At 35.0% G+C, this 20,439-nt stretch overlaps 1 protein-coding gene across 1 annotated transcript in view; it reads right to left on the bottom strand.

Annotated features, from left to right (window-relative positions):
- Positions 1 to 20,439, bottom strand: part of LOC149578586 (callose synthase 3-like) — a 111,047-nt gene that overhangs the window by 67,852 nt on the left and 22,756 nt on the right. Inside the window, exons 3-12 of the mRNA XM_089830012.1 lie at positions 16,035 to 16,159; positions 8,635 to 8,728; positions 8,382 to 8,492; positions 7,940 to 8,077; positions 7,651 to 7,743; positions 7,458 to 7,549; positions 7,176 to 7,302; positions 3,436 to 3,573; positions 3,244 to 3,320; positions 3,064 to 3,157 (exon numbers count right to left, since the gene is read on the bottom strand). Coding sequence (XP_089686138.1) covers positions 3,064 to 3,157; positions 3,244 to 3,320; positions 3,436 to 3,573; positions 7,176 to 7,302; positions 7,458 to 7,549; positions 7,651 to 7,743; positions 7,940 to 8,077; positions 8,382 to 8,492; positions 8,635 to 8,728; positions 16,035 to 16,159 — 1,089 coding nt within the window. The remainder of the gene's footprint in view (positions 1 to 3,063; positions 3,158 to 3,243; positions 3,321 to 3,435; positions 3,574 to 7,175; positions 7,303 to 7,457; positions 7,550 to 7,650; positions 7,744 to 7,939; positions 8,078 to 8,381; positions 8,493 to 8,634; positions 8,729 to 16,034; positions 16,160 to 20,439) is intronic.

Below are 20,439 nucleotides of genomic sequence, written 5' to 3'. Positions count from 1 at the left end.
CCTAGATCCAATGAGTGCTAAGTGTTCTATTCATTGTCATGAGAGATGGGTTTGTGTAAACCACTACTCATGAAATATGGGTCAATAAGTTTGACTCAAAAACTACACAGTTAAATCCTGATAGCAATATCACAGCTTGTATTTCTGTGGAAAATATCTCCTACTTATCAATTTTAAATTATGTTGCTATGATGAATGTCACAATGTTATGTAATTCTGAAATTGTAGAATATATTTGAAAATTCATATATATATATATATATATAGCCATCCCATGTCGTCCCCATCTCTTGCAAAAAAAAATCTCAGAAACCTGTTTTCCCTTCCCCCTGTCCTAGAAACATGGGGTGATAAAGAAAATAAGTTATAACAAACTAACATAAGATTATGGTCTACAAAACCGTATAGTCTTCCATTCCAACACCATGCAAACCAATCTGTAATCTAATTGCTCATACTTCGATCATGGATATGAGTTTTACATTATTTTACTGGTGCTGAGAAACATTCTGCTTACAATTGTGCAACATGAGTTTCTGCCTTAGGCATCCAGAAGAAATCGAATTGGGGTATATATTTATCACATTCTCCATAATCTATTATGTATTTGAAAAAATTACAAAATTCAAATACAACCTCTAATACTCCAGAGTCCATAGACTCCACTGCCATGCGAATGTCTCCTTATCAAACACATTTTGGTAATGACCACAAAGTGTAAATGGAAATCATTTCAATGCTGGTATGGTTAAGACCACAGTTCAGGCATTAAAATACCACGAGTGACTTTCAGTGTTTCCTGTGTTGATACTTGGGCTGTTAGGACTATTACAGCTTTCTTCAGCTTTCCGGTAGATTCTCTTATTTCTTAATGTCATAATTTTATTATTTTCACTAATAGTTTCACTTCCCTTTATTTCTAAACATCAAATATTTTTAGCCTAGCAATTAGAGTGTTCCAGAGTTAAAAGAATTTCAATTAGCAATGTCTGCACAGATGCATCCAGGTTTGTCTAGGCAATCATAATAAAGCCTTTACAAATTTATAAAGTGAAAGAATTATCAGACGGAAGGGATTGATCACTGTTGCTATCCGTGTTTCACCCATGTAGGTCATTTTTCATATTTGCTAAATAAAATTTAAATCCATTATCCTGACCTGACTTAAAAATAAATTAATTAATATTGCCATATTTTCCAACAGCAGATTTGTGCCATTGATTTCTATCCATGTAAATCCCAACTATTAAAAAAGGAACTAAGTTAGACCAAAAATGATTAATTCAAGGCACTATATTTGGCACTAAGTGGTGTTTCTCACTTATATTGCTACACTTCCTAGCGGATATCAAGAGGCCATGAATGGTATTTCACTAGGATATTCAAAATTGTATCTCTTACTTTATGATGGTACAGGTCATTAATAGCCCTATAACCATGTCACTCCAATATAAGACAAACAACAAAGACTGCCAGGTGACCAGACAACAGAACTTCTTCACTAATTACTAAAAAAGAGGAAGCCTTTAAATGGTATATGAGAGTAGCATCAGAATCAATATTAGCAGAGGTCAAGCTTTATTTATCACTACCATTATTTACTCCAATCTATCTACTCAGCGTTGTTGCTACGTTTTTTCCAAACAATCTGACTATGTCAATTAATCACTCATTCTGGTTTTTGGGTCAGCAAAAAGAAATTTTTAATTGCAACAAATCCCAGTATATAAAGTGTGATTTAGTTGTAAAATCATTCTAGAAAACCAATGTTCCTGTCAAAACCCCTATTGTACCATTTTTTACAGTTTGTGGAAACTGATTATGGAAAAAAGTTAATAATTTAGAACACTATCCCTTACACAAATCTTTTCCAATTAATTGAAAAGCCCATTGTCTTTTGCTGTCAAGTTTGTGTTCAGAAAGAATTTCCTTCCATGGTTATTGTACAGTTTTCTGACCACTTTTGATGCTCTGACAGCCATAATCAATTAGTTGTTTAATTACAATTTAAAACAGTAAATGCCTCTTGATATCCACTAGGAAGTCTAGCAATCACAGTAGTCCTTAGATTCATAAGAATCTTTACATACACATCACAACTTCTGAATTTCATCCTCTATGCTCGTCATTCACACATTCCAGGAATGTTGCATTATAGGACCCAGCATACCAGCTCAGGTTATATATTTATTCTTAGGATTTCAATGTCAAAAACAATTTCACATTTCTTCCTTCTAGGCATCCATAATATAAAATAATGCAATCGAATTTACACTACCTATAGGTCTTTCCTTTTTCGCAATTATTTTCCAAAGAACAATGAGAACTAAACAAATACTTCAACAACCAATGTGATTGAGGATTTATAATCCTCGTGACTGCTTGAGTTTCTCTAAATCCTTCATCTATTCCTATTAATTAGGAGTAGATTCTCAAACAATGGTTGCATCTAGTAACAGAATCTTCACTTGAATGCCCATTTACAGAGTTAAGGATAGAAACTTCCTCCCTTGCTTCAAGTTTCTATTTATACTTGAGAAAAATGGCGGATGACAGGAAGCTTTGAATTTCATGTGAACTGGTAGAAAAGACAATGATCATAGAAATAAAAAACTTAGGTAACATAATATAAGAAAAGGTAGTTGAATCACTGCTGATTAAAGTAGACTCAAGAATAAATGATGTCTTATGTTTACCCTTCCAAATTAAACTAGTAAGAAAATAAATTATAATCAGTCATGAGAAGATGGTATTAGTAATGATAAGAGGTTATGCAGAATAAGATTCCGTGTGAATGCCATCCAGATTGGAACCCAGCTTTTTCCTTTGCCAAAAGGAATAGTCTTCCAAATTTGATATATTAGATTATTAATTAATGAACTAGTTTCCAACTTGAAAACACAAATTCGTTTCTGTACATTCAAACTAATGCTTATTAAATCGGCAACAGAACTATAACTTGACTTATACTCAAATGTCTTCTACAGTACCTCAGCCTTATTCTGGAGGATCTTTACAGAATATTAATCATTCAAAAGAAATGCATGACATATCATTTGTAACCTTCAGAGTAGGATGCCTTTCATTTTCCTTTGGCACATAAAAGAAATCAGCATCTTCTTTCATTGGCCAGCCTAGGTTGAAACATTTTTGTGACCTGTCAAAAAACAGTCGTGTACTAGCATTATGTACCACTTATTTCAAAACCTATAGCATATTAATTATTTCTGCTAGATATCATACCAGAAAAACTCATTCAGATCATCATAGTTTCTCCATTCTGAGTGTTTGGCTCTGCCTCCTCTGTTTCTCTTTGCCTCCTACACTTATGCAATATGTACCAGCATAAGTCAAGAAAAAATTTATTAACAAATCATAATTGTAAAAAACCATTATTCTGTGGGAGTATATTTGAATACAAGTAGAAAACTATACCTTTGCAAGGACTTCATAAATGGGTGTCACAACTTTTCTTAGGAAAGATTCTTCATCTCCTCCATATGCTGGCTTTACATTTTCTCCAGTGACAGTTTTGACATCACTAGCTAAAACATCATTGAGTTCCAATGCCATCTGCAAATATATTGACTTGAATTGTCATGCCAGATCTCGGATATGCTCATAAACAAAGAGTACTCTGCAAAATTGCATTAAGGCAATGTTCTAGGAAAGGCTGGAAAAAAAAGAAAAGGGTTAGGAACATTTACTAGATTTCTAACTTTTGTAAAACTAGAGAATATTCTGTAAGGGCATTTAGCATCTAGACATCCACAAGGGATTCATAGCATGTTTCTTCTAATATCATGAACAAATACACCAATTCCTTTGGGGTGGGCTAAGAGATGACCACTGGAATATAATGATAAAAACTTCTAGTAAAATAAACATTCAATTTTCTCAAAGTGATACATAACAAATACTGTGTCCTTCAAAACTGAGGCAGACCTATTTCAATACTTTTCATGATATTCACATCAGGCATTAGGCTTTAGGTCTGCCAACCATTTACCTATAGCCATGTCTCCTAGTGATTATATTTATATCCATATAGGCCTATAATCACTCCCTTATTGATATACTTAATATGTTGTTTCAAAATGGCATTCCCGTATCCATATCCTACTTCTCCTATGACTTCATTATGTTGTACCCATACACAATTATCTTATTGTGTCAAAATAATGCCTCATGGAAAACTACGGTATTGATCTACAGCATCGCATGTGGAATGATACATGTGTTCAGCCATTGTCTCACAGCTCAGATTGATATTACTGTGATCCTAGCATTGATAAGTTAAATGAGATTTCTCTGAAAGGTATTTTCTCTTGCGCAAGACTCTCACCCTATCCAGCTCCGTTCTCTATAGTGCCCAAGAAGGGGAATGTTCCCTTGACTTTTGTCTAAAACTGACTCAATTCAATCTTCCTCGATACCTAATGTCACAACCCCTTTTATCCTCACATCTATTGCAACCTTCATTTAATGCAATATTCAATAACTGAAAAAATTGGATCCTAATATAGGGACTGCAATTACAACCAAATATGGGGCGACTTTATTTCAATGAAGACATGCTAAATTTCTGGTGATGGCACATTAGTTAGGGCTGGAAGTTAACTATAACACATGCATAGTAGTGGAGAAGTAAGAATTTGCCTATGGCAATTAATGAAAATGCCAAGATCTAGAAGTTCAATTGATAGCACAAATAAGAGAGAAAATAATATGATAAAATGATTCCAATTAATCACTAGGTTGTGTGTAAAAAGTCTCATCCCAAGGAGGGGTTTGTAAACACTTTTCCAGCAAACCTATGGTATGAAGATGTAAGGCAGCCAGGAGATTATTAAAAAAGAGGCATGAACATAGAAAAAAAGAAGAATTATGATAAATTGGTGGAACCAAAAATGAGAGCGTGTAAATGAAACAAGGGGCTAATCTTTCTTGGAACACATAATCCCTGAGGTTTTTGAAGGAACTACAGAAAAGTATAAAGTAGATTGAACACAATAGCACAAATGTCCAATGGTTAGAATGTGTAAGACTACTTTATGAGCTGCTACATGAGAAAGACTCCCCTCCCATTGTTAACAAATCAATGGAGCTCTACGCGATGGATGATATCAAACAAGAAATAAAGAATTTAGCAAGTGGTGAAGCATAGGACATAGATGGACTACATGCTGAAATTTAAAATGCGGGTTGAGACCCTTGCTGCTCATAGAAAAAGAATATTCAATGATGTTAATCAGAATGGCTTTCCAATGTAGCAGACAAACCTTTTGGTCATCCCTCTCTTTAGAAGTGGCGATATAAATAACCCATCTAGCTACTACACTATTACGGTCAATCCTCTTCTCGGCAAGCCCTTTGGAAGTGTGATAGAGAGTTGAATTAGTGGTTGGACAGAAAATGAGCGGAAAAGAGAAAAAGGGCAGAGGGGATTTTGGCCAAGACACTCCACTGATTGTTGCATCACCCTTGGACACTTATAGAAAAGATATGAGGCAATCAAGGTGCAGAAGCTTATTGTTGTTTTGTGAAGTTTACAAAACTAAGAGACAAATTGTGGAACAAATTGGAAGAAATTGGTATCCCAGATGTGTGCAGAGCAATAGTGCATAAACTCAATGAGAAGGTTAGAACTAAAATCAGAACAAGTGAAGGAAAGTCTGAGTGTTTTGGTACCGACATTGGTGTTAAGAAAGGATACCCTCTATCACCCATTTTGTTTGGTCTAGAAGCAAGTTCAGAAAAAACAGATGGCAAATTTATCTACCTAGTAGGCTCTATGGTGAAGCTACTTTTTTATGTTGATGACCTTATCCTGATTTTAAATACAGCTCATGGTTAGAAGTTGGGGATGCAAGTGAGCATTACCAAGACCAAAACCATGTTTTACTCACTAAATAGAAAAGATTAAAAAATTCCTTTCATTTTGAAGGAAGCCAGTTTGAAACTGTGAAAGAATACAAATGTTGGGATTGACTTCCAATATAAGCTAAGTTGACTCATAGAATGAAAAGAATATGGGAAGGGTGGAAAGATTCATACTTCATATTACATGCAAAAAAACTAAAGTTTGGGATTAGAAAACCAAAACTCTTTTTGTGGTTTGTTGGTCATGGCAATTGTCTTATCTGGCTATGAAGTGTGAGGAATCGACATGTCAATTTGCAATTGGAGACAATTAGAAACAAAGGAAACATCTAATCACAAGTAATCTCAAAGTCAAAACCATGGTTCCATCTGAAATTCTTTTGTCTGAAGCAAGCACTTTTCCAATGGAAGGCATCAAGATAATCTGGTTGCTATGTTATTCAAAGAGGATTAAAAGCATTAATAACCATCATTAGCCCAAAATAGTTGTGGAGGAGGTGCTAAGCCACAAGAAGAAAAGTCGGATGAAGCAAGTGTTACATAAATTTGCATGAATGTCCTAAATCAATGAAGAAATAAGAAATTATGCAATAGAAAAACATAATGAAGAAATAAGAAATTATGCAACAGAAAAACATGAAGAAATAAGAAATTATGTGACAAAAATATAATGAAGCAATAAGAAATTATGTGACAGAAATTATGTCACATAATTTCTTAGTTGGGTCAGCTTCCTAGTCAAGATTCATAGTAGGATCTACTTTGAAGGAGTTTGAGGATAAGATAAGATAAGATAAGATAATGATATTAATGTCCAACAAAAGACCAAAAAGAGGTCTATGGGACTGAAAGATTACAACAGTGAGGCTGACACCAACAGGAGCACGCAAAGGTGTCCGAAAAAAAAATGAAAACAACCAAAGTAATAACAACAAAGAACAGAGACAGAGAAAGCAATTAAATTTTCCACAATCCATAACAGTTGATGCTAATGTCTCTAGTTAAGAATGTTTGAAACTAATGTTGTTAATCACAGTCCCTTAGACTGTTCAGTCTCATGGATGCCACTGATGATTTTAATCATTCATTCATTCTTTCAAAGTTAAATTCGAATCATTTCAAAAAGCTCTAGTTTAAAGTTTGTTGATAATCTGAAAAAAATTAAATTATTGCAGCGTGCCAAATCATTCAAAAAAATTATTTTCCTATGATACAGTTCCAAATATTGTAATCAAATATCTTACTTTCCCAGAGGAAAATATGATTTAGACCTAAAAGGAATGGTTGCATACATGGTGGAAGATGTAACAAAGGCATTCTGGCATAAATCGCAGATTTGAAGCCTCTCCCCAAATAAGTAAATAGAGTCCCATATAAAGAACTTTACGTTGCTGTATCTCCTGTAGTATTAAAGGTAGCCTGTGGAAACAAAACTAGAAATCAGCTCTCATACAACAAAAACCAAAGCTGCTAGCAGGGTACTCTCACTACTCTCTGCAGAAGTAAAACTAAAAACATAAAAGAAATAACTGCAAGAGAAAGACAGGAGACACCACATCATAGCTTATTATTACCGAAGGTTATTTTTGCGTTTTAAATATTTGCACCATTTCTTGTAGTTTTTGAATAATCTTCTCATGACATCATCCAGAGCCCGGTCATCCAGCTGTCAGGACAGCAGAGAGAGGATTGTTACAAAATCAATGCTCGTAACTTGTCTTCGATCAAAATAATTTTCATTGCAGTTAGTACATATAAGTGGCGCACCTTATTTAATGGGTGTGGCTTGGGAATTTGCCTGATGTGGACATTTGCAAGGAGCAAAATTAAGTGTTCCCTCTGATTGGCTACGCTGTCTTTCTGTGAAACATGTACATCAAGCTCATTATCTGAACATAATTTAATACAACCATTATGTAATGGCCATATTTATATCAATTTGGAGTCAATATACACTTTTCTCAGTCCCAAATGTAAGAATACAGGGAAAAGGAAAGCAAATAAATCCCCGTGAAGGATGTGGGTGATGTGCCTCAAAAGCTTCAAATTTACTTGCCTGGAATCCAAACGTTACTTTAAGCCAATCAAGCAGATCTACAACTCTTGTTTTATCATCTGCATCTCTGGCATTATGATGGTCACCTGTCCATTGCAGACCACGTATGTTGCATAAAGCTTCCACTGCAGCCTTAATCTGAGATCACGCATGAAGTAGGAATTCTAATCAAAACGATACTACACAGACAATACATAAGAATCTCGAACTAAATGATTGAAGTTAATGTGCATGTAATCAGTTTCCAACATTACATGTCAAGCAAACATAAAAACATGAACAGACACACAGAACGTGAGAGTTCACAGAAATTTAAATTTTCTGAATTCCATATATGGACACAAGTATACTATTAAACGAAATAAGAAACCAAAGAATAAAGGATAAAATAAGACAGAAAATGAAGTAATGAGTTTACAATTTAATTGATGCGGCAACCAACCTCAGGAAACTGCATAATGGCTTGATTTGCTCCTCCTGGATCAAGAGGAAGAATATTATAGGGGGCATACTGTTCTGTTTTCTTCTCAACATCTTTACCAAATTTCAGAAGCTGCATCCAAAGGGAACAGCTTACTCGATGTGTACATCCACAATAATTTACCTCATGTAATCAACTTTCAGTATGGTGATTATAAGAAAATTTATACTTTGGGTCTTGATCATTAAGATTGAACACAGTTAGCATTACTTACATCATCATCAATTTGAGCATTCTCTGTCAGAGTGACTGCCTTTAATACTGCAAACAGCACTGCAGCAGTTTGATATGTCTTTGCCAGCTGTGCACTGAAGTAGATCCAAAACAAATACTAGGATGTAAAATGGTAAAATGTACTTCAACATGTCAAAGCACGTAAAAAAGAAAAGTCTATAAGAATATAATCCATTATCATTGCACAAGTTGTGACTACGGTGCAGGGCCTTGTACAATTGAAAAACGATTTGTTATCTTATTTCTGGAAATGAGCTCACCACTTTCGTTCACTCCATTTGCTTGGCTTCCAATCGCTAATTACATCTACTCGTCTTCAATTAGCAGGTATAATGAGAACAGGGGCAGTCTCAAAGATGATAATAATAAGGTATTTTTAGTATCAACCGTAAACAATGAAATATGCAAAACCATAAACATCATTCCCTCCTTCCAAGGCATAAGTCAGATCAGTTTTCATGAGGGAAGAAAGATAGCTTTCCTCTTCTTCACAAGATATTAGTCTGTTAACGTCTAAGCCTCAGGATGGTTGGACTAAATGGAAAGACAATATATTAAGAAATTCATGAAGAGGTTTCCCTAAGAATGTAGTGCACAACATGATAGACACAACCTATGCATGAAAAGTAGGGGGAAGTTGATTGAGGTGACAAAAAAACATCTAAGGTAGACTCTTTGTTTTGTGCACACCAGAAATGGTGCATTTAATGACATGGGGAAAATCAAATGGAACAAACAAGTGGCTCTTGATGCTAGAGATATAGAAATGTTTATCTATAATCATCATACATTACATGCACTATTTTGATCCTACTTGAATGAGGAATTAATATAACTACTAAGACCAATTACGTATCATTCTTCAATTTCGTGGAGAGAATGCTTGAATTGCAATAGGCTTCCCAAATAATGGTCATGAGTCATGACAAAAGAGATCAATTGATAGCCCAATTCTAATTCATAGCAAGGAAATTGAATGTCCCCTTTTGCGTGAGCATCAAAGTTCGAGGGATTAGTCTATTTCCTGACCCTTGTAGGTTATCAGTTGGATTGAGGATCTCAATTGGTCCTGCCAGAGCCTATTTTCCCACTCTGGGGGTCAAGGATGTTCAGGATTGCTCTTTATTTGAGTCAGATTGGCATACTTTCTATTCATTGTAAGCTACGATTCCAGGAAAGTCAAGGTTACTACTCTAAGTAGGGCACTTGAATACTTCGTAGTAGCATGGAGTTCTGAGGACATCAACAGAGCTTCTAGATTGGGGCTTACTGTTTATGGTAAGTCAATCCTTAGTCAGATACTATTTGTGGGAGGACGTTCTAGTGTTGGCTCTGTCAGATATTTTTGGAGTTTACTTGGTCATTTGGTGATTTGAATTTTTTTTATGGGTAATGGGCTGAATCAGAGATCAATTATTATTATTTATTGAGATTAGTTATTATTATTTGTTAAGCTTGAGTAGACTTGAACCCAAGGCCTCCCAGATGAGAGATTCACAACTTACCGTTGTGTTGTAAGCTCTTGCCTAGGTGATTTGAATTTATTATTGGTTTAACAATTATTAATTAAGTCTAACTTAATCAATAATATGGGTTTAAAACTATATTCTATAACCAAGTCATTTAACTTATGTCTTGGCGCGAATATGAAGTGGAGGAAAGTTATTGTTTATATTATTTCAAATATTTGAAATATGAATGGTTTGCATCGCCAAAGTATATTCAAGTTATGAGAAGTGTCTTATTGAAACTTCCAATCGATAGGGAATATTAACAGCTTTCCCGTAAAAATCAAACCATCATCTAATGTCTTGATGAACTTTCATGGTCTTGTGAAGAGAGCCTTTGTAAGGGTTTCGAAGTTTTCATATACAGGAATTGTAAGTTATTGTATGATATTGGCACTTTGAATCAGTCCATTGCTGGTGAATTGTGTATTCTACGTCAGCTACACCCAATTGCTGACATTTCATTAAATAGTGAAGATTCGACAAAGGGACTGCATTTTTTGTTTGTGGAGTGATTGCAGGCTGTGTGACGTTTCTTGAAGCTATCTTATTTCTTTTAGCAGGCTGCTTGAGTAATTTTTGAGGCAGTCGTTGTCTAAGGAATCACCCATGGCATCTACCAATAACATTCAGAAGGGTTTTGATCTGCATTAGGTGGATTTGGCATTGCAAATCATCAGCAATTCTTTCCAGCACCAAATATTATTAGGCTATAATCTCAGATAATTGCAAACAGAATTGAACCTGCTACAGCTCTATATAGCTTCCAGGTTCCTTATATTTGCATTGTGAAGTTTGTTTGCTGCTACATATCATTGCAAATCGATTTCATTCAAATAAGTCTGAAAATAAGAGAATTTGACAAGATCGATTTCATAAATTAGACTACATCATTATTTGTTTATTGCATGGTTGTATTTATCATCAATCTGGAAAATTCAAAAAAAACATATTTATGGAAAAACACAAAGAAAAAACCAAATTTCAAAAGCTAAAGTCATTAGCAGCTGCAGTTAGAGTTTAAATCCCTAGAGAGTTCCTACAGAAAGATGCTAAAGAAAAAGGTGAAGAGCGACATTTTTGGGTTGATGCAAAATACTGAATGAATCATACCAGCAATCTTCACAGACATCAAACATGGGGAAACTAAATACCAAACCTTGAAGAGGCATATCAATGCATTCACAAGAAGCTTGGCCATATTTATGTCGTTAGCCAAACTAAAGACCTCACATTGTAATTCTCTAATGCGCACATTCGACTATCATTCAACAATAGTGGGAGAAGCTCAACGCTCCCTTGCATACGGTTGCCCATAAATTGAACCAAAGATCCCGGAATCACCACGATTCAGGCGATTTCATCATATGCCTTGGGTGATTTTTCCTGAGCCGGTGAATTGGATTGTCAATTTTTTCTCATGAATCACCGATTCAGGAGATATCTTCAAAAATCACAAAAAATTGCCATGTATCGGCTTGAAATATCGGCTACTTACTCAGTCATGACCTATTATGATCCTAGGAAATGATAGACTGTCACATTCCTTTTCTTAAGGTTTTATATTTAAGTTTTTGCTTGATGGTTTTCCTGTAGACTTCTCAATTGTGGCATAATAGGAGACATAATTGCAAATTCTACAGATAGGATGATCACACATGCAACAGATATGCAGAAAAAATGCACAACTAAATACGGTTGACTAAGTTCTTATTTACCAAAACTATTCTTTTCCAGAATGTAAGCACCAGCTCTATAAAATGGGTAATTTCAAAACCAGAAAAGATTATACTGTCTAAAAATGACAGAACATAGGATTTTTTTATTTTTCAGAATATAAAGGAACCTGGAACTGTTGATATCGAATCCACTTGGTTGTATGGATGGAGCCAGAGGCCAAGCTTAGGTTCTAAAACATGATTGGTCATTAATTGGGGATGATTGGTAGTTTCTTGGGTGCTAGATCATGGTGTACCAGCACCACAGAATTGATGGACTTTGTACCCATGGCAATATTCAGTCAGGGTCATATGGAGCATTTTAGGATTGGTAACTTCAGAGTTCATCCTATTTTGACAGGGTTTGATCTTTTTCACATTGGCGTCATCATGAGGAGAGATACTAAGGTTTATAAAATTATATGCTATGGTTGAGCATATTACTCTTACAAATACCTAGGATTGCATGAGGTGTCAAGATTGTTGTTAATCTCAAAGGATCACAATGTTAGCATGGTGAGATCGGTTTTAAATCATGGCATTTACGTGCGTATGCATTCCTTTAGTGGATACATCACGATCACTTTACTTTGGGTGTATCGATGTTTAAATCAGAGTAGCACAACAGATTGGTGGAATGACATGTCTCGGATTGGTATGGGATCCAAGAACTGGTGTGCAATATGCAGATGCAGATTGTTTGAGGAAAGGAATCTCCAAGAAGGGAGGACTGTAATTTCCCCTTCTTAGGTGATAGCCAAATGACCACAGGTTGACCTATCACTCGAGTTCATGTAGGTCAACAATATGGTTAGGGGACTCATTCAGAGAGTCATGAAGTTTTGCAAGTTCTCTATGAACCCTTTTGGACTTTCAAAGGACATTTCTTATATTTTGGGGAGGTCTCCTATTTTTCAGGGAGAACAAGCAATTGACTGGATGACCACCTAGGGGACCATGAAGCAGAGCAAGATCCTTGGGAGCAATTAGAGGTGTTTAGAGAGATGTTCTTATATTCTTAGGAAAATCCCCTACCCTTTAGGAGGAACTGTCAATCAGCCTGTAGGACTCGGGCAGCATCAGTGATCACAGTGCTTTGGTTGGAATTCAATTGTGAGTCTAGACTTGCACATTATGAATTATTCAGGAAATATTTTAGTATTTCCTAACTCTGGAACTAAATAAATTAATATGTGAGTATTATATTCACTTTATATCAAATAAATAATAATAATGTTACTTATATTATTATAATAAAGTAACAAGCTGGGGGTCCCCTTTTGTCATGATGTCTAGGAGACATGAGTTAAGATGTTTTTTAAAAACAACTTAATTTTATTAATAAGGGCGCCTAAGGGGGTTGAAGGAGACGAGGGAAAAAACTAAAAAATGCATAATAACCCCAAAAACGGATTAGGGCTTGCGGCCAATAAAGAAACATGTTGAGGGCTATTTGGGGCATCATGAAACCATGTTTACAATCAGCTTGTGAGTCTTGAGCTATGCAATTCATTTCAGTGGCATAGTAGCTTTGAGGAACAAAAACTCATTGAAGGCAAGTGAATTTGGACAATACCCCGGTTCACAAAACGGAAGGTTTCATTCGAAATTCCTAATTATGCTTCAAATCAGACTTGTTACAGTAGTTTCAAAGTCATTTGAGGGTTTGGAGACTTTAGAGGGCAACCGTACCATTATTTATAGCAGCTGTACCTCTCCAAAGCTGGCCATACCACCTTAGAGGCACAGGTGGTGCCAAATCCACTAATCGAAAGAAATTAGGGTTTGAAAATTGTGGGAAATCCATCATCAGCAATTTTAATTTGCAAATAAAGTTTTTCATCGGGTTTCAGATGTCAAACATTGTCCAGATCAGTTAAAAAATTAGGAAAAAGTACTGAAAGTCAATAATTTTGCATGTATGCCAGGTGTATATTATAGCAGATTCAGTTCAATTGTTTTTGGTAATTATTATTGCTGTAGTTAAACTTCATTGGAGTAGTTGGGCCACATTGGAAGCCCCCAGATTGTGTTCTATACAAATTTCATTCAATAAAAGCCTCCTTGATTGAGCATGGGACATCGGGTATGAACAATTGTTACTCGTTGTGTCAATTCTTCTAAATCTGAAAGTTGTCATTTTCTGTACCTAAAATCAGAATTCTAATAATTGCGATCAGTCAATTATTTTTATGTTTATCGTGTTACAAAGCATGTTATGTTGGCATAATCCATGATAAAAACCATTGCAAAGACAAACATATCCAGAACCCTTCCAATAAATCATATAAAAGCCTTGAAAACTTCTAATCACCAACAGAAAACTCAAGGAAAAATTCAGATCAGATTGGTTAAAGATCTTTCATTTAGATATTATGCTACTCTTTGTAATCATCTTTATAATATTTTTGATATAATAGAAATTTTAAAATCTTCTATTCACTAATTCGACAATTTAATTTGTCAAATTGAATGATATTCTAATATTGTATTGATATCCAATGTTCATTGTCCAATTTTCAGGTAATTAGTATTTGCAATTTTACAATTTTACTTCTTATACGTCTTTTCATAAGTAGCATTTCAAGTACTATACCTATAGTATATAGTATATACAGCAACGGCACACTCCCTGCCCCCCTCCCAACCCCCACCCAGCATCCCCCGGTGTCCCCAAACTTAGGCCCTTTGCCCCAATCTTGGGAAGCCATCCCAATGTCAGCCTGCCCCAGACGAGCAATGGAACACCATTTATCTCCTTTTTGTTCAAAACTCAATAATGGCATGTCCTAAGTACTCTAGAGTGTAAATTCCTTTAGAGTCTAACAAACAAGATTTAACATCATTTTTTCAGGATGGAGGTCGAGCCACAACTAGTCATGCTGAGAGAAGAAGCACAGCAACAAAGGACTCCTAGGGCTAGACCCTCTACCTCTCCCTTAGTTTTAAGTAGAGCTCAGAAGTTGAAGATGTAATTTTTTTTATGTTTTATTTACTTATAGTTTTACAAAGATAATTTGCTATTTTAATTTTGTTTTAGACTATCAGGCTACAAGCCATCAACTTTCCACACAAGGATGCCATTTTGTACCCAATTTGCATTTGAATATATCTAGACTCATCTCATTTCTATTGTTTACACAATTACTAACTCATTGGATGCATCTCCTCCTTAAATTCTGCAAATAAAAAAAAACTATTTCTAATTAAATTTGAGCAATTTTTAAGTTGTCAAGATTTTGCCAAATTTTCACTTGAGTTTTTGCCAAGTTTATTTTCCAGTCTTGGTGAGTTTTTTAACTATGGAAGAGATAATCTTAAAATTGATTGTTGCATAAGTGCAGATATATTAATCAAAATTATCTTGCATATATGTAAGTGTTGAATCAGAGATAGCAGTGACGTTGATTTCAATTATATAACTTAGAACAATCAATTAGAAGTGGATCATAGACTATTATCAATAGTCTTACTTCAGTCATTATATTCAAGTGATATTTGAGACTGCAAAGAAAGAAGCCTCTTACAATTGAGTTTTGAAAGTTAATTGTCTCCATTTTATAAGATCTCGCAAAACGAGACACCACACACTTTCATTATCCAATGCATTGTATTTAGTATTTGGTAGTTTACATGTATCAAATGCTATTTTTTGTACAATTTTGAATAACTAATTTTGAAGAACTGAATTTTATATTCCCTGCTGTACCCTCACCATCCACAAATTCAGGTCTACCATCTCTCCACACCTCATTCTAAAACTCCATGGAATTATGGCATGAACCATCAGCTCCAAATTCTCTAATTTGGCTATGTACCCTACAGCACCAATGGATTCTTCACTCTTTAAGGAGCTCCTCTTTTTATTTTTTTACATTAAGCAATCAATAAGGCTACCAAAGAGCACCTCAATTCCATATTGCAAACCAATATACTAAAGAGTCGGCTATTCCAAAAACCAAGCACTTTTCAAAGTGAAATGATCAAGTATGATTTTTAAATTGTAACACAGCATCTTTTGTTTGTTTTTAATTTATATAACTTTGATGAATTATGGAGCTCAGAGAATTTGAAGGCAGGCCAGATTTTCTGCAGGAGAATACAACCAGAAATGTGTAAGAGAAAAGAAAGAAAATGTTTATATGGTACTGTACCGATCTGCATCTTCGCCTGCTTGATCCAGTGCCTTAATATATTGATCATAGTATCGATGATAAAAGCTTTGTATTTCTCTAGCATCACTTTTTTTCCTCCTTGAGTTCAAGGTTGTGTTAGCATCCTGCAATTGCATATCCCATAAAATATCTAGGTTACTGAAGACAAAAATTAAAAAACAGGAAAACATACCATACTCATTAAACTATATTTTCCAAGAAGATGTAGCATGTACTTCTGTAAATCACAGAGGAAATTTAGAGGACATGACATTTAACTTGCATAAAAAATCATGAATGATCATGGATATGAAGCACAGCAGCTGCTTGTACTTTAAAAACAGCCAGGGCGGGGTAGGAGATTTATGATTATTTTTCAGGAAAGAGATAACAAAATCAAATTAATAATTCTGAGTACATAAGTATTGGAGAAAAGATAGATATGTAAACATGTTACACTTTCAGAACATCAAAGTAAGATACAACAATGATGGCAAGCATCATTAGAATAAAGAGCATTCATTGATTATTCAATACAGACCAAAACTGTTAGAATATGAACTCAGACCAAAAAACTATACGAGAAAACAAGAAACACTATAAATTTGCAGGTTCAAACTACTTTCAAAAAGGATTTGATTATGGGTGAAAACCTCCCAGATTTAGTAGAAATATCTAAGAGGGTTTGACTGTGTCAATGAGTGGAAACAAATATCTTAATGTTTTTCTCATCATACTGAAGTATATGCCTAATGCATCACCCAGAATTAGCAATTTTCTCACCTTGACCTTTCTCAAATAGGAATAGGAAATTACAAGTTGTCCACTTCAGTTATAAAGGAAATCCCAATCTCTAAATTGAACACCATAGCAAACCAATTTTCTAACTGTTACCCCAATTTTTTACAGTAAATTTTCATATAGATTTATGGCTGTGTCATTTGAGTTTGAATATAAATCAGTCATCTCCACGAATTAATTTCTCATCTCTGATAAGTCATATTTGAAAATTCAAGACCGCAACCGTCCCTTTCAAGTCTGTTAATCAATCTACTCATAGTTTTACACTTCTCTGCAATTCCACCTTGAGTCTGATATCTAATCTAAAAGTATATTTAAAATATACTCCAGCAACAATTCCACATGCAATTCCCTAATATAAAAAATTAGCAATAGTCGTCATGAATATAATCATTCAATTGAAGACATGAATAACTGCATACTTATATCCAAGGGTCCACCAAAATCGAGTCTAAGTAACAGGAGTTAGTTGGCGAACTTAGCTTTCCAATACACTTCTGCATATGTACAATTGCACTCACAAATCTGAAAGATTGCTTGGGAAGTTGTAATCCAAATAAGCCCCATATATTATAAAGCTGGCAGACTGCAGACTGCATTTCTGAATTACACATGCACCTCTAGGGTTCAAACTCCGAAATCTAGCATTTGTTATGGTAAAGTACCAAAACGAGAAGCCCAATTTCATATTTCAATTCGACTGTAAATTGCCAGCAGTATTCTACATGTCAAAAATAAAAATGTCACATGGTTAGGTACCAGAAAATGTTAGGGATGTTGGGATTATAAAGCATCTGGACAGTTGCTTATTTCTCATTTGAAGCCAGAAAGTTTAGTTTTCCTCCCTTTCAAATCGATAGGCATGGGTCAAAGATAGACAAATGGAGAGCAACATGTCAATGTCCAGATGAAAGTTTGCACACCCAAGCCCAAATTCATGCATTTTCCTGCCATTCTGTGATTTGACATAATTTAATGCCCTAATTACCTCCCCTACTCTTAAATCAATTCACAAATAGATAATTGGTACTTTGACAAGTATCACATCATTTTCCATTTAACAATGATATTATTACCCTTTCGAACTGCAAATCACTCTTTGACTCTTACATGCACCTACAAACCTTTCTTTCAGAGCTCAATAAACACTGGTCTTCAATTTCACTTTCCAAACTCAGATCTTCCAGTTTACAGATGCTCTATATCCATCAGCCTTCCTCTTGCTTAAGCTACAGGAGTTCCACATTTCAAACCTATTTGCCTCTTCTATAATCCTCCACTGCAAATCTCATCAGATTTAAGGTTTAGAGATTAGAAATCGGTGGCGATTTCTGATACTGACATTGATCACCTTGATTTGAAAGATCCCAGAGAGCATTTAAGAACTGGCAGAGTTGCCCGTCTATCATTAATCTTAGAACTCAAGTTTAATTGTGAAATCAACTCCCTTTTCAGTGCTCTGCAATGCAGAATTGGTACTTCTGATGAATGAAGGTAATGATACTTAAAAGCCCGAAGGACATACAATCACTGAGAAAGTCTGATGCATTTCAGTACCATCACCATGGAGGACATCTCGATTTTTGTTCCTCGATTTTGATATAGAGACATCTGTTGCTTACATGCTGTTCCTTTCTGATACATCTTCAAAGATATGTGCGAACAGTGTCAAAATTGATTACTTATGCCAAGGAAAACATTGGCAAACACATTGCACAGAATTGAAATAGTTAAAAAGATGTGACATGGTAGTTCTCATACACAAGATAATAGAATAAAATGTTACTCTCTTTTTGCCCCCTTTGGATATTCAGAACCCAAAGTCCTTAATGTTATACAAAATATTATTGGCTTGAAATTCACTGATGTCATATACAACCAATTAATGAATGTGCATGAGACCTGCAAATACAAAATGGAACTATTTGTCGAAAACCATCTCTTCAGGGTATAACAGAGGTTAGGATTTAATCATCTTGGGGACTCGGTGTAATATACCCCCCCAAAATACTTAAACTAGTTCCTTACATATTAATTCCAGAATTATCAAACTTCAAATGCATGCACAATTTTGAGCTTAAACCAGCAAAATAAACACCAAATATTTCCAGATTTAAATACTCAATGTTATTATATTTTATTATATTGATCAGCAATACAATAACATAACACCAAAATCCAATCTTAAATATAGTAACACGGTCAGATTGGGAAATACTAAGAAAGAACCTGTACGCACAATGTGAACTCTGTCTCGAATCCACCACAAAGTTGAACCAGGTTTGCATTTGATTCACCAAGAAGAGCTGAAAGGTTTACATCCTCATGTTGTGGAAATGAAAGTTGCAAGCTTCCAAGTTTCTACAAGAGAAATTTGAAAATTAAACTCAATCCCAAGCATGTCAAATGAGTCTCCATTGTTTCTTTTAGTGCATCCTGCTGTGACTCTTCAGCTTCCCTTTCCTGACTTGTTGCCATTTTTTCTCTAATTAACCCTCATTATAATATTAAATTGGCTTTTAATAATTCTGCATTAAGTCCCCACAAATCATGTTAATACTTTATTGGGTTGGCCTAGTAATGCCCTAATGTCCCAAAAAAGGGGACATTACAATCCTCCCTACTTGAGATTGCCTGTCCTCAAGTAATCAATACCAAGATCCCACATCAATCTGCAAGTCACCCTATAGCTTGTACTAGTAACTATAAAATCAGGACATGTCATGTTGTGGAACCAAAAATAAGGGTGCACCTCATCTATTAGTAAGATCCCTAGATCCCACGTCAGCCTATAAAACACAGTTGCACCCATCTAATGAGTTACTCTGATCATAACTGCACCAAGCCTCAAACTATGTAGTAACTCATCATAATCCACAAAGTGCAAAGCATGATCCTATCAACTTCTGGATCCCAAACCAATCTATCAACACAATCCTGGGAGTAGAAATAGTGGTCCATCCATCCACTATTATCCTATATCATCTAACAGAACAAGTGTATCACTCTACCAATGCCAGAAATACCCCCACTATGCATGAAGAACAGCCGATTAAGCCACCAAATGGTGCTGCTACAGGATATATTGACATTAAGAAAGATGTCGTAGGCTTCACTGTTCCCATGTATAGGGAAGAAATCCAACTCATCTGCAAAATCTAACTCAAAGTCATACCTCCACAAATACCCATGCAACTCAATATATCCTGTAGTCCAGGCCAAATCTGAAAATGTAATGATAGACCAAACAGGTCAACACTAATAATTAAAATAGGTATAAATATAAAATCAGCAATCAACAAATTAACAGCTGCAATATCATAAAAATTCAAAAGGAAAATCTCTAGATGGACATAGAAGTATTTGTTACATATGGAGGACAACTCTATTTCTGATTCACCACAAGAGTTATCAATCAAATCTACACCATCAATGAAATGATCACCAGCACATGAAGTTTCAAAACTAGTATCACTCAGTTCATCTTTTTCCTTAGGACATTGTGTAGGTATATAACTGTTGGTATAAAAATCAAAATTCTCATACTTGACTTGTTGCTGGTCGTTTAGGCTTTCTTTTGCATAGAGTGTCTCATTTAGATAAG

Source organism: Cupressus sempervirens, chromosome 1, assembly GCF_028749045.1.
Source record: "Cupressus sempervirens isolate cs-2001-9-10 chromosome 1, ASM2874904v1, whole genome shotgun sequence".
Classification (NCBI taxonomy): Eukaryota; Viridiplantae; Streptophyta; class Pinopsida; order Cupressales; family Cupressaceae; genus Cupressus; species Cupressus sempervirens.
The sequence above is the reverse complement of the archived record's forward strand: the minus strand, read 5'-3'. Positions and strand labels throughout refer to the sequence as shown.